At 38.5% G+C, this 13,219-nt stretch overlaps 1 protein-coding gene across 1 annotated transcript in view; it reads right to left on the reverse strand.

Moving 5' to 3' along the window:
* Positions 1 to 4,575, reverse strand: part of LOC138089542 (coiled-coil domain-containing protein 162-like) — a 78,879-nt gene extending 74,304 nt beyond the window's left edge. Inside the window, exons 1-3 of the mRNA XM_068984941.1 lie at positions 4,516 to 4,575; positions 2,800 to 2,849; positions 806 to 982 (exon numbers count right to left, since the gene is read on the reverse strand). Coding sequence (XP_068841042.1) covers positions 806 to 982; positions 2,800 to 2,849; positions 4,516 to 4,575 — 287 coding nt within the window. The remainder of the gene's footprint in view (positions 1 to 805; positions 983 to 2,799; positions 2,850 to 4,515) is intronic.
* Between the last annotated feature and the right edge of the window lie 8,644 nt (positions 4,576 to 13,219).

The following is a 13,219-nucleotide window of genomic DNA, read 5'->3' on the forward strand; positions in this document are numbered from 1 at the left end:
AAGAGGCTTTTTAGTTCCTCTTCACTTTCTGCCATAAGGGTGGTGTCATCTGAGGTGATTGATATTTCTCCCTTACTCAGCACTAAATTCTGTGCCATGCCATAAGGGAAAGAGAGTAAGGAGGGAGGCAACTTTACCCTATAGGGTGTTTCTGCTCGCTCTTAGAGGCTATGCAACTATGTAATACCCTCTTCTTTTCCTTAAAGGAAATGTGGTCACTTACAACAAACGTATGCCAACTCCTCCACCCAAGTGAGTGAACTCTAGACAGGCTGAATTAAGAACATTTGGAAAACTGGATAAGGCATGCTAAGGAAGTATAGAAGCAGCTCCACTCTTATCACTTAATAGCTTTCTATACATATATAAATATATATATATTGCTTCCCTATCAGAGAAGTACAGAAGGACACTGATTTACCCAAAGCACTGAAGTATAGCTTTTTGCCTGAATATTTCTTCTACTCCACTGAGTAAAATATTAAAGCCACAACAGTTCTATATTATGTCTACTTATTTGTTCACTTATTTTAGATTATGGCTTATATAAAAGGGTGTGACTGATGAAAATTTCTGGGTACTCCAGGGCAAAACAAAACTTCATAGACTGAAAAAGCAATCATACAGCCCATAAACAAAGAACTCCTTCTGTATTCAAATACAAAGATACTCTTATTCTTAGAGTATAAACTCTTTCTTGTTCTGGACAGAAGATCAAGGTTAAATACCAAACTTAATAAATCTCTCCCCTGGGAGGAGTGGGGAGGGGATGGGGGAATAACCAGCTCGAAAGAAAATTCCACACCTGGGGTCATTCTTGAGGCCATCATTGGAGTTCCTCAACCCCTTCTTTTCTTGCCGTTGTCCCACCATGAAAAAAGTATCTCTGATGGTAGGGAAATCATCCAGTAGGGCTCTCAGGCTGTTACAGTATGCTATGATCTGCCCCCGGAGAGCATAGTGAGACATATGGCAGTTGAACCTGAAAAGTCAGAAGAAGACATAATGTGCAGAGGTGAATTCAAGTTGTTCAATTTCTCACAGAAGTTCGAGGATCTAAGTCCCTGGAGACTTTTCAAAGAGAATAGAGGACTTCTGTCAAGAAGAAACTTCTGACTTGGTCAGATTGCTATCATTTCTGATGCTGCTTCCTCTGTGTGTCAGAGGACAGTTCAATTTGCTTTCATCCCAGAAACATTACTATGAAAAAGATAGTGGAGGTGATAGAATTCCAGCTGAGCTATTTCAAATTCTAAAAGATGATGCTGTTAAAATGCTGCACTCAATATGACAGCAAATTTAGAAAACTCAGCAGTGGCCACAGGACTGGAAAAGGTCAGTTTTCATTCCAATCCCAAAGAAGGGCAATGCCAAAGAATGTTCAGACTACCGTACAATTACACTCATTTCACATGCTAGCAAAATAATGCTCAAAATCCTTCAAGCTAGGCTTCAACAGTATGTGAACCAAGAACTTCCAGATGTACAAGCTGGATTTAGAAAATGCAGAGGAACCAGAGATCAACTTGTCAACATTCACTGGATCATAGAAAAAGCAAGGGGATTCCAGAAAGACAGCTACTTCAGCTTCATTGACTACACTAAAGCCTTTGAGTGTGGATCACAACAAACTGTGGAAAATTCTTAAAGAGATGGGAATACCAAACTACCTTACCAGCCTCCTGAGAAACCTGTATGCAGGTCAAGAAGCAACAGTTAGAACTAGAAATGGAACAACAAACTGTCTCAAAACTGGGAAAGGAGTATTTCAAGGCTGTACATTGTCACCCTGCTTATTTAACTCATGTGCAGAGTACATCATGCAAAATGCCAGGGTGAATGAAGCTCAAGCTGTAATCAAGATTGCTGGGAGAAATATCAATAACCTCAGATATGTAGATGATACCACCTTAATGGCAGAAAGCAAAGAGGAACTAAAATGCCTCTTGATGAAAGTGAAAGAGGAGAGTGAAAAAGCTGGCTTAAAGCTCAATATTCAAAAAACTAAGATCATGGCATCTGGTCCCATCACTTCATGGAAAATAGATGGGGAAACAGTGGAAACAGTGACAGACTATTTCGTTGGGCTCCAAAATCACTGCAGACGGTGACTGCAGCCATGAAATTAAAAGATGCTTGCTCCTTGAAAGAAAAGCTATGACCAACCTAGACAGCGTATTAAAAAGCAGAGACATCACTTTGCTGACAAAGGTCCATCTAGTCAAAACTGTGGTTTTTCCACTAGTCATATATGGATGTAAGAGTTGGACATAAAGGGGGGTGAGCACTGAAGAATCAATCCTTTTGAACTGTGATGTTGGAGAAGACTCTTGAGAGTTCCTTGGACAGTATAGAGATCAAACCAGTCAATCCTAAAGGAAATTAACTCTGAATATTCACTGGAAGGACAGATGCTGAAGCTGAAACTCCAATACTTTGGCCACCTGATGCAAAGAACTGACTCATTTGAAAAGACCCTGACACTTGGAAAGATTGCAGGCAGGAGGAGAAAGGGACAACAGAGGATGAGATGGTTGGATGGCATCACTGACTCAATGGACATGAGTTTAAGTAAACTCTGGGAAACGGTGAAGGACAGGGAAACTTGGTGAAGGACTGTGCTGCATAGGGTTGCAAAGAGTTGGACGTGACTTAGCGTCTGAACAACAATAGGACTGTTAAATAGGCTTATTTAAACACAAACCAGCTAACTAATTGTCCAGATTTCTACATAATACTGCTGTTTATTGAGTTCAGAGTCAGAAATCAGAATGTATAGTTTACATATATTATACTCACTTCTGGCAATATTCAACTATAACATCTCTCTTGACTTTCCCAATTTCATCCTGTGATAAAAGAGAATGATAGTTTTCCTATTAGACAATTGGGTATAGGAATTCCCCAAGCTAATATATGTGCACAAACTTATAGCCAACTTAAAGTGGGAGTAGGTCACACCATTGAGATGTTCTTTCTGAAGGTCAACCTATTGGGAGGTACTCTCCCTGTGGGTCTTTTCTACTCCTGCACATCTTGTGAGTACACTAAGAATTCAATGCCCTGATGACTTTTTACCTGAACCATTTCTCAGGGTTATGTTCGCAGAGAGCAGTCTGGAGGGATGAGGTAATGTCTCCCTCCATGAAATAGAGCACGTTTGCTATAATAGAGGTAGATTCCTAAACTCAAGATTCTTCAACTGTGACACAAAACTGTGTACAACCTCGGCTCCTCCATGTTGCCCCTGTGGGACCTGGGAGGCAAAGCGAGATGACACAAACGTGAGGCTCATGATGCTGGCTCTGCTGTGAGTAACAAAGTTCTTTTTCTCTGACCTAAGAGTCTAGTGTTCTCTGTCAGCATCTTCAGAGCAGTAACAGGCTACCTTCTTAGCTTATAAGTAGGCTAAAATCCCAGACCTTGACAAAACCGACAAGTATCTTGCCTGAATCCTTTCTAATCTGATAGGCATTGGATATTCCTGAAGGGCAGTTAATGAGCTAATATATTTACACTTGGTCAGTATTTTTTTAATATTATAAAGAGTAATTTATGTATCAAAGTAATTTACTTAAGTACTTATCAGAAGGAGTCGTTTGCCCACATCATTGCTGAGCAGTAATCTAGAAGCCCTAGCTTCCATCATATCCAATTTGTAGAACTGAATTAGGTAAATTGAAGTCCTTCCTTTTCAGTCATTAAAGAACAAAGCCTAGAGATTATAAACCTCGTCATTTCATTTCCAAATAACTATATATTAGCCTAAGGACTTCCTCATCAAAAAAGTAATGAGTAATGAAATAATATTCATAAAATTAAGCAACACTTTTAATGGACTAAAGGTTTAAATTTTATGGAGAAGGAAATGGCACCCCAAAGGTTGCTGCTGCTGCTGCTAAGTCGCTTCAGTCGTGTCTGACTCTGTGCGACCCCATAGATGGCAGCCCACCAGGCTCCCCTGTCCCTGGGATTCTCCAGGCAAGAACACTGGAGTGGGTTGCCATTTCCTTCACCAATGCATGAAAGTGAAGTCGCTCAGTCATGTCCAGCTCTTAGCGACCCCATGGACTACAGCCTACCAGGCTCCTCTGTCCATGGATTTTCCAAAGGTTAGGTTAGTATAAAACCCTTAAATGCAAACATGGTGGTAGTGTCTGAAAAACATAGTGGTGATGGCAAATGCCCTTGCTCACCTTGTCTAAACCTCCTAAGCACCTGTGGGTCACTCAGGAACCATGAAATGTTTCCAAGTAGGTACTGAAACTCTTTCTGTTTAGAAAGTGACAAAGCGTAATGTGCCCTTGCGAAAATGTACATATTTTAAAAAGTAGACTGCAATTTGCTTGACTTCCTTCCTTTCTATTTCTTATTGAACTCTCTTTTTCAGTTCTTTATATTTTCAATGGTTTTACCCAAATAGGCTGAAAGCAACAGTTTCCAAGTTAAGGATTCTTACTTGCTCAAATGTAGAAGATGATGAGATCTTTAGGGAGCCCTTCCTACTATACTCACAAGGTTTTTCATTCTGTCAGCCATGGCTTGTTTCCTGAGGAGGAAGGCGTTCAGCATCATGTCCCGCAGCCCCACCTTTTCTAGTTGAATAGACACGAAAGCTTCCGGAGCCCTGACAAGTGAACAGAGGCATGTGAGCCCAAGGCAGGAGATGAGTGACCATACAACCAGAGGACTTGAGAATTCTCTGACTGACAGGAGCACCTGGGGCTGCAAACTGGGCACTGCAGCAGGAGAACAGGTAACTCTGCTTCTGTGGTCCTCACCTGCTTCAAGTGTTTCTCTTATATTCACTGGGCATGCTGCTGTGTCACCATCCTTGTTGGGAACCACGGCGTGCCTAGAGCATGCACCAGCAGTCCCTCCCCACTCCCACACTCCATAGCCTGGGCCAGTGTTTGTACTCCCAGTGTCCCTTCCCTGGACTGATGTGGCCTTAAGGGTCCTCCTGACTAGACACATTGGTCTTAAATCTCCCATCCACACAGTGGAAGTGTGGATTTAGGACACTTGAACTCTGGCCATGTGTCAGATTAATGGCATCTTGAGGAGTAGAGAAGCATTGCTTGTGATTTTCTTTTTCATTCTAAATTTGCCAGGATTAGACTAGAGTGTCATTGGTATGCCTCAGTTATTCAGAGTATTCGTAATTATTACAGAATACAAATCTCTCTCTTTGTCACAGTGAGATGAGATCAGGATATAACAGGATGTCCCTAGTTTATAGATACATATCTGTAGAGGCCCTGCCTCTCTGACAGTTACTGTTCTATTATTCTCAGCAATGGAAAAACCCATGGTAGGATAGTGAGGGTAGTTCTGTCCTTTTCGGTTTAAAATAGAAGTGGAAAACTTGGACATGCTCATACTTTTCTTCCTTATGTTCTACCTTCTTTGGAGTTTGAAAAATAGAGAGGGAAGGAGGGGGTGACAGGAAGAGAAAGATAAAGGAAAAGAGAGAGAAGAGAAAAGAGGTTGAAATTGGGAACTGTTGACTCTCCTTCATAGACTGGAGCATATTAGAAGAAGCTAAGCCTTCTTGTTCATACAATGTTTTCAGACAAGATCTTAAAAATTTTAACACATGGTGGTCACTCTGGGAGTTTAGGCATCCTTCAATCCCATAATACTTGTATTAAATGACTTAAAAGAGGATACTTTTGTTATTATAAACAACCCCCCACTGCTACCCCCATGCAGTACCTTTTGGTAGCCTGGAATCTTTTTGAAGGATGAGTAAGGGCATCTGAGACTTTTGGAATTGGGGCTAACAGCATGCCTTCTATGCCATTCACAATTCTGGAATTTCTTCTGGTTGGACCCACTCCACTATGATTTCTCAGACCAGAACTTATTTCCTATAATATTTCAAACCAAAGTGAATTAAATTTGCTGAATTTGTAAGTCTTGTGGTGCTGACAGTAAAATTATCTAACAGCTATAACTGATGCCAAATATATGTAAATGGCTGGGTACCCTAGGGGTGAGAGAGAGTAGAAGGGAGAGAAGAGAAGAGAAAAAGTAAGGGAGTGCATGGAAGAGATACCACTTTGTACAATGAAAGGGTGAGGCACTAAGTGTGACTATTTCCAGAAGAGAGTTGTCTAAAGTGCTCTCAGAAAAAATTTCTCCATCTTACAAGGTGGCTAGTTGGAGTGCTTTGTATAGGGGCCTCTCAAGAAATACAGCTGATGAGCTTCAGGGTACAAGATCTGAAAAATCATCTCAGGGTGCCATTCTGGTACAACCTAAGCAGATGGAGGTGGGCTGTATATGCTGTCCTGTACAATGTAATAATGAAGGAGGGAGAGGTGGCGGGATGGTGGGGAAGAATGGGAAGAAAAGGGGAATCTGCATCTTCCAATATTCCTATTATTTAGGGAGGATAAATACAAGGAAAGAGAGATAGGATTCTTTTACATTTTTCTAAAATACTAACTAAAAGAAAAACATTAAGCCTTCAAAGGAAAGCCCATTCTTTTTCAAAGAAAGAAGGTTTTCCACAGCTGAATTACTGAAGGAAAGGAAAATGAGGCAAAAGAAAAAAATCTTGAGTTAAAAAGTCTTAAGTTTCCATCTTGATTTTTTCTGAAGACTCTTGGGCTAGCCCAGTCTCCTAAAAATAGTAGAATATACTAGTTCAGAAGACACAAGGGGCCTTAGAAAGGATATGAGTGAACTAAGAGGAAAGAAAACAAGCTCTGTAATCAGAGCCCAGTGCTGACACTCAGCAGTAGTCTTGGCTCTCTGTCCCTTAACCTATCAGCCTCCATCTCCGAAGATTATTCAGAGCATTCCATGAGTCCAGGCTCATCCATCACTTAGCTTACCACCATGCCCAGACAATAGAAACTGCTAAATTGAACCCTTAATTTCTTGACTCCCTCAAGTGCATCGAAAATCCCAACTATGATGATCTTTTGTTTCTATCCTCAATTTCTTTTCCAGTCCCTTCCTACAAATATGGTTATATCTATTTTATTTTTAATTCTCTTACTCCTCAAGCTTCTTTTAAAATTCTGACCCAACTTCTTAAAGAGTTATGATGGACTAAATGTTTGTGTCTCCTCATAAATTCTTAGGTTGAAGCCCCAACCCCCCATGCGATGGCATTTAGAAATGGGGCCTTTGGGAGGCAATTAGGGTTAGATGATGTCAAAGGGCAGGACCCTAATCTGATAGGGCTGGTAAAGCTGGTATAAGAAGAAGAAGAGACACCAGGACTTTCTTTCTGACTTGAGGACAGTGAGAATGTGGCCATCTGCAAAGAGAACTATTACTAGAATCTGACATGCTGGCTACTTGATCTTGGACTTCTAGCCTCCAGAACTGTGAAAAAACAAATTTCTGTTGTTTAAGCTACCAGTCAGTACTACCTTGGTATGGCTTCCCTAGCAGACTAATGCAGAAGCTGTAAATATTCTCTGCTTCTACATTTCTATCATTCTGTTACTTCCCTACTCTGGTAGTCTGGCTTTCACTCCATCCCCATTAGAATAGCTCTCTCAGAGTCAGCAATGAACTTCTGAGAATGTAAAATAGCCTAATTTCAATTCCTGCTCTTCTTGTTCTTCCCTCTACATTTAATTCAACTTCTTCCTTCTCCTCCTAAAATATAATGGCTTTATTTAGGTATAACTGACATTCAGTAAACAACACACAAAGTATACAGTAAATTAAAGTATAAAGTAAATTAGATAAGTTTGGATATAAAAGTATACAACTGTGAAACCATTACTGCAATAAAAATAAAGACCATAGCCATCCCTCCTACCCAGCCCGCTTCCTCAAGCAACTACTGCTCTGCTTTCTCCAACTATAGATTAGAACGCACTTCCTAGAATCTTATATAAATGGAATCATGCAGTTATATATTCTTTTTTTGGTTTGGCTTCATCGATATTGTTGTATATGTCAACAACTTATTCCTTTGTATTGCTGAGCAATATTCCACTGTAAAATATACCACAATTTATTTATCTATTCACCTGGTGGTGGACATTTAGATTTTTTCCAGCTCTTAGCTGTTTTAAATAAAGCTGCTATAAACATTTACATATGTCTTTGGACCGACATGTGCTTTCATTTCTCTTAAGTAAATACCTAAGAGTGAAATTGCTGAATCATATGGTAAGTATATGTTTAATTTTCTAAGAAACTGCCAAGCTGTTTTGCAAGGTAACCATTTTGCATTCCCATCAGCAGTGTATGAGCTTCAGATCCTCCATGTCATGCCAAGACTCAGAATAGTTAGTTTAAATTTTAGCCATTCTAGTGTGTATGCAGGGGTTGCTCACTGGAGTTTAAATTGCATTTCTCTACTAATTAATGTTGTTAAACATTATTTATATGTTTATCTGTCACCTGCTCATCTTCCTTGGTGACTCATTTCTTCTTGAAACACTCTCCACCTTTGGCTTGGACACAGTAACAATTTTATTATTGTATCAATTTTATTACAATTTTATTTTATTACACAGTAACAATCTTAGTAACAATTTTATTCTCTGTTTCTTTCCTTCCTTCCTTCCTCCTTTCCCTTCCTTTTGCTTGTTCCCTCTCAAAGTCTCCATCATTTATTCTTCCTTACTATATCAGACTTCCTGTCCCACATCTGTAGAAGAGTATATAAACACACACACACACACACACACACATATATATAAAACTCACATGTATTACTATATATATTCATGTATTCATATACTGAAGCGACTTAGCAGCAGCAGCAGCAGTGCCTCTCTACCCCTCCTTGTGCTATGTCTTTTCAGGCTATTACTCTAAATGCCTTCCCACCCCTGTTCTATCTTCCTATTTGGTGACTTTCACCACTTACTTCCTGGAGGAATCTCAGGAAGTGACTTAAAAGCCTCTCAACCTGGAAAACCCCATTTATATCTGTTTTACATATTGGTATTCTTCATAAGATTAATTGAAGAAAAGATTCCAAATGTCAACTATGCATGAAGACCACAGGTGGGGCCAAGCTGGGCATCCATTTTTTCCTAGTACTCATTTGTCTTTTCATACTATGCTTGAGCATCAGAAGGTCTTCTCTCTACTCAAAATGATCACATAGTCATCTCTGCCAGTCAAAACACTCATCCTTCAAGTTTTTCCAAATGTCCCCACTCTGTGCTGCCCTTTCTGGTTCCCCAGATGTGAGCTCTCTTTTTTAAAAATTCCTTCTATAGCTTGTTGAACCTCTATTATTCCTTGTATTTAAACCACTTATGAGCCTGTCCCCATTTTAAACACCGGATATAATTTCTCTAGTATTCTTGCCTGGAGAATTCCATGGACAGAGAAGCCTGGCAGGCTACAGTCCATGGGGTCACAAAGAGGTGGACACGACTAAGTGACAAACACTTTCATTTTCACTTCATGAATCAGACTTCAGCATTATCTGATGAGCCTAACTTAAAGTATGTACTGAATTAAAACTTGAGGGGTTGAATTTTTAGAAATCAATATAACTTACTCTATCCCTATTTTCTACTTCAGTATTTGATTTCTATGGGAATTAGTATTTGGCAGTAGAAGTGAAGATTGAATATTCTTGCCATACTTATGAATGTATACTCTTTTATTAATGTAAAGAGTGAAAATACAGAAATGTGCTAAGGGGTAAAATGTGGTAAGCTGTATAGAATTCATATATCAAGAATATAGATGCTGGGAAAGACTGAGGGCAGGAGGAGAAGCAGGAGAGAAGATGAAATGGTTGGATGGCATCACTGACTCTATGGACATGTGTTTGAGCAAACTCTGGGAGATAGTGAAGAACAGGGAAGCCTCAAGTGCTGCAGTCCATGGGGTCGCAAAGAGTCGGATATGACTAAGAGACTGAACAACAACAATTTACAATTCATAAGGCTTAGAGAATGTTTAAGACCATCTGGAAAGTTGACTTCCTAAAGTTATATTTAATTTTGCACCTAAATTACATTCAAAAGTATATAGACATAAGAGAGAACTATATAAAGTTGTTTTTGGAAATGGGGGGAAATCTCTGTGAATTAATTCAGAGTGATTTCTAGGATATACTGGTAAGTGGGAACAAATGCCTTAGAGTATTATATACAGATAAAATCGAAAACCCCTTCATGATAAAATCATCAAAAAGCTATGAATAAAAGGGAGTGTCCTCAACTTGGTAAAAAATATTATCTAAGAAAAACTCATAGCTAACATCATATGTAATGGTTAAAGATTGAAAGCTTTCCTCCTAAGATAAGGAATAAGACAATAATATCCACTCTCACTGTTTCTATTCAACCTTGTACTACAGGGTCTAGCTAGGGCAATTGGACAAGAAAAAGTAATAAAAGGCATCCAGAATGAAAAGAGAATGTTAAATTTATCTCTATTTGCAGAAGACATAATCTTTTACATAGAAGATCCTAAGGAATTTACAAGCTCAGCAAGGTTGCAAGATAAAAGATCAACTGTCTTTCTATAAATTAATAATGAACACTGAAAATGAAACTAACAATTCCATTTACAATAATATAAAAATAAAATATTTTGGAATTAATTTAACAAGAGAAGTATAGAACCTGTACACTGAAAACTATAAAATATTGTTGAAAGAAATTAAAGAGTACATAAATGAAAAGACTTCCCATGTTCATGGATCAGAAGATTTAATATTGTTAAGATGGTAATAGTATTCAAACTGATTTACAGGTTCAATGCAATCCCTGTCAAAGTCCCAAATGGCTTTATATTTTCAGAAATTGACAAACTGATCCTAAAATTCATGTGAAAATACAAAGGACCTGAAATAGCTAAAGCAATCTTGAAAAAGAACAAAGTTGGAAGACTTATACTTAATTTCAAAACTTATCACAACTCTACAGTTATCAAAACACAGTGGTACTGGCATGAAAACAAACATATAGACCAGTGGAATAGAATTAAGAGTCCAGAAACACACTGTTACATTTATGGTCTATTGATTTCTGTTAAGGGTGCCAGGACAATTCAATGGGGAAAGATGAGCCTTTTCAACAAATGGTACTGGAACAGCTGGATAACTACACTCAAAAGAATGAAACTGGATGCCCTATCTCATACTACATATAAAAATTAACTATAAATGAATCATAGACCTGAAAGTAAGAGCTATAACTACAAAACTTTTAGAAGAAAACATAGGAGTAAATTTTCGTGACTTTGATTAAACAATGGTTTCTTAAATATGAATATAACACCAAAAGAACAAGTGAAAAAATAAAAATAGGTAAATTGGACACATCAAAACGAAAAACTTCTGTTTCAAAGAACATCATCAAGAAAGTAAGAAGATGATCTTCATAATAAAAGAAACTATCATATACTTGATAAGGAACTTATATTCAGAATATGCAAATAACTCTTACAACTCAGTAACAAAAAAATTCAACTTTATAAAAGGGCAAAGGATTTGAATAGACATTTCTTTAATATATATTTACAAACAGCCAATAAGCACATGGAAATATGTTCAATGTCATGTCATAAGTAATTAGAAAAATACAAATCAAAGCCACAAAGAGATATCTTTTTACCCTATTAGGGTGGCCAAAATTAAAAAGATAATAATAAGTGTTAGCAAACTCAAAACATACATATGTCCTTAGAAAAACTTATGCTTAAATGTTCATGGCAGTATTATTTATAATAGTCAAAAAGTAAAAACAACCCAAAGTCTGTCAGTTGATAAATGGATACATAAAATGTGGTATATACATATACTAGAATACTATTCATCAGTAAAAAACAAAACAAAAAGAAAATGAAGTACTGATACTTTGCTACGACATGGATGAAACTTGAAAACACTGTGCCTAAGTAAAAAAATTCTGACATAAAAGGCCATATGTTGTATGATTCAATTTATATGAAATGTCTAGAATAGGGAAGTCTACAGAGACAGAAAGTGGATTACTGGTGGCTAGGAGATGAGGAAAGTGGAGGATGGGGATTGACTGCTAGTGGATACAGGATTTCTTTTTGAGAACGAGGCAATATTCTGGAATTAGATGGTAGTGATGATGATATGATCCTGCAAATTATATGTTAAATGGGTGAATTTTATGTTATGTGAATTATATCTCAACTAAAAAGTTCAGGAGAATATCTTTTGTGTTACCATTTGTGACAAAAAGAAGGGCAAATGTATGCTTACTTTTGCAAAAAGAAATACAGGAATGATAAAACAGAAAACAATGGAATCATCTGTCTACAAAGGGTAGGAGTGGAGGAATAGGCTATTTTCTGCTGGCTGATTCTAGCTGGTCAATATTACAGCATTACACACAATGGAAAAATTAAAATTATTAGCAAACTTCTGTAAATTAAGAGGCCCAGTAAGAATCTGATCATGTGTTACTATGTATTAGGAAAGGAGAAAGGGAAGGGAAGAGGGAAGGAAAGAAAATAAAAATATAGGGGGAAATGGTCAAAAAGGGAGAAAGGGAAGAAGGGAAATGGAAGGATGGGGAAAAAGCAAGTAGGGAGGAGTGTTAAATTGAGGGAGGGGAAGGGGGATGGAGGGAGAATGGGGCAGCCCGACAGTAGCAGTAGCATGCCTCAGGCTTCTCTTACAGCTGACCTTGACATCAGCAGGACAGCTCCCACGGGGAGTGTGATAGAAGGATGCCTGCTGGACAGCCACCATTAAAGCATTCTTCTGAGTAGCCTGGCATGCTAGGGTCACTTGCATATTTTCCACTCCTGAATGGCACAAGAGCTAAAGGAAGAAAATGTAAAAGTAATTAGGAATTTCTCTTATACAGAAAGAGATTAAGTTGAGGGTGGGGATCACCACTCACTCAACAGGTAAATATATGGATCAAGCTGTTGGATTTGCCGAGACCCTTGCTCCTCAGCAACAAGCCTAAAGCTCGTTTCTCCCTAAGCAGTATTTCATCCTGTGAAGGCAGGCTCTAGGCCGAATTGCTCTGTATCTGGACACCATCAGGTTTCCCCAGTTGTCAGATGCAGGATGCATAGGCTCTGATGAACTAGCAAACATACGCTCAAAGGCAGGCTCCTGTAAAACTGCCAACATTAGATTAATGTTTAAAACATACACACACACATACAAACCTGCACATACACATACAGAAACAAAGAAGTCCATCTGAGTGGCAGGGAAAGATAACACCAGGTTTGAAAATATCGCTGGACTGCCAGGGAAGTCCCAACATGGGTTTCT

Source organism: Capricornis sumatraensis, chromosome 13 (assembly GCF_032405125.1).
Source record: "Capricornis sumatraensis isolate serow.1 chromosome 13, serow.2, whole genome shotgun sequence".
Taxonomy (NCBI): domain Eukaryota; kingdom Metazoa; phylum Chordata; class Mammalia; order Artiodactyla; family Bovidae; genus Capricornis; species Capricornis sumatraensis.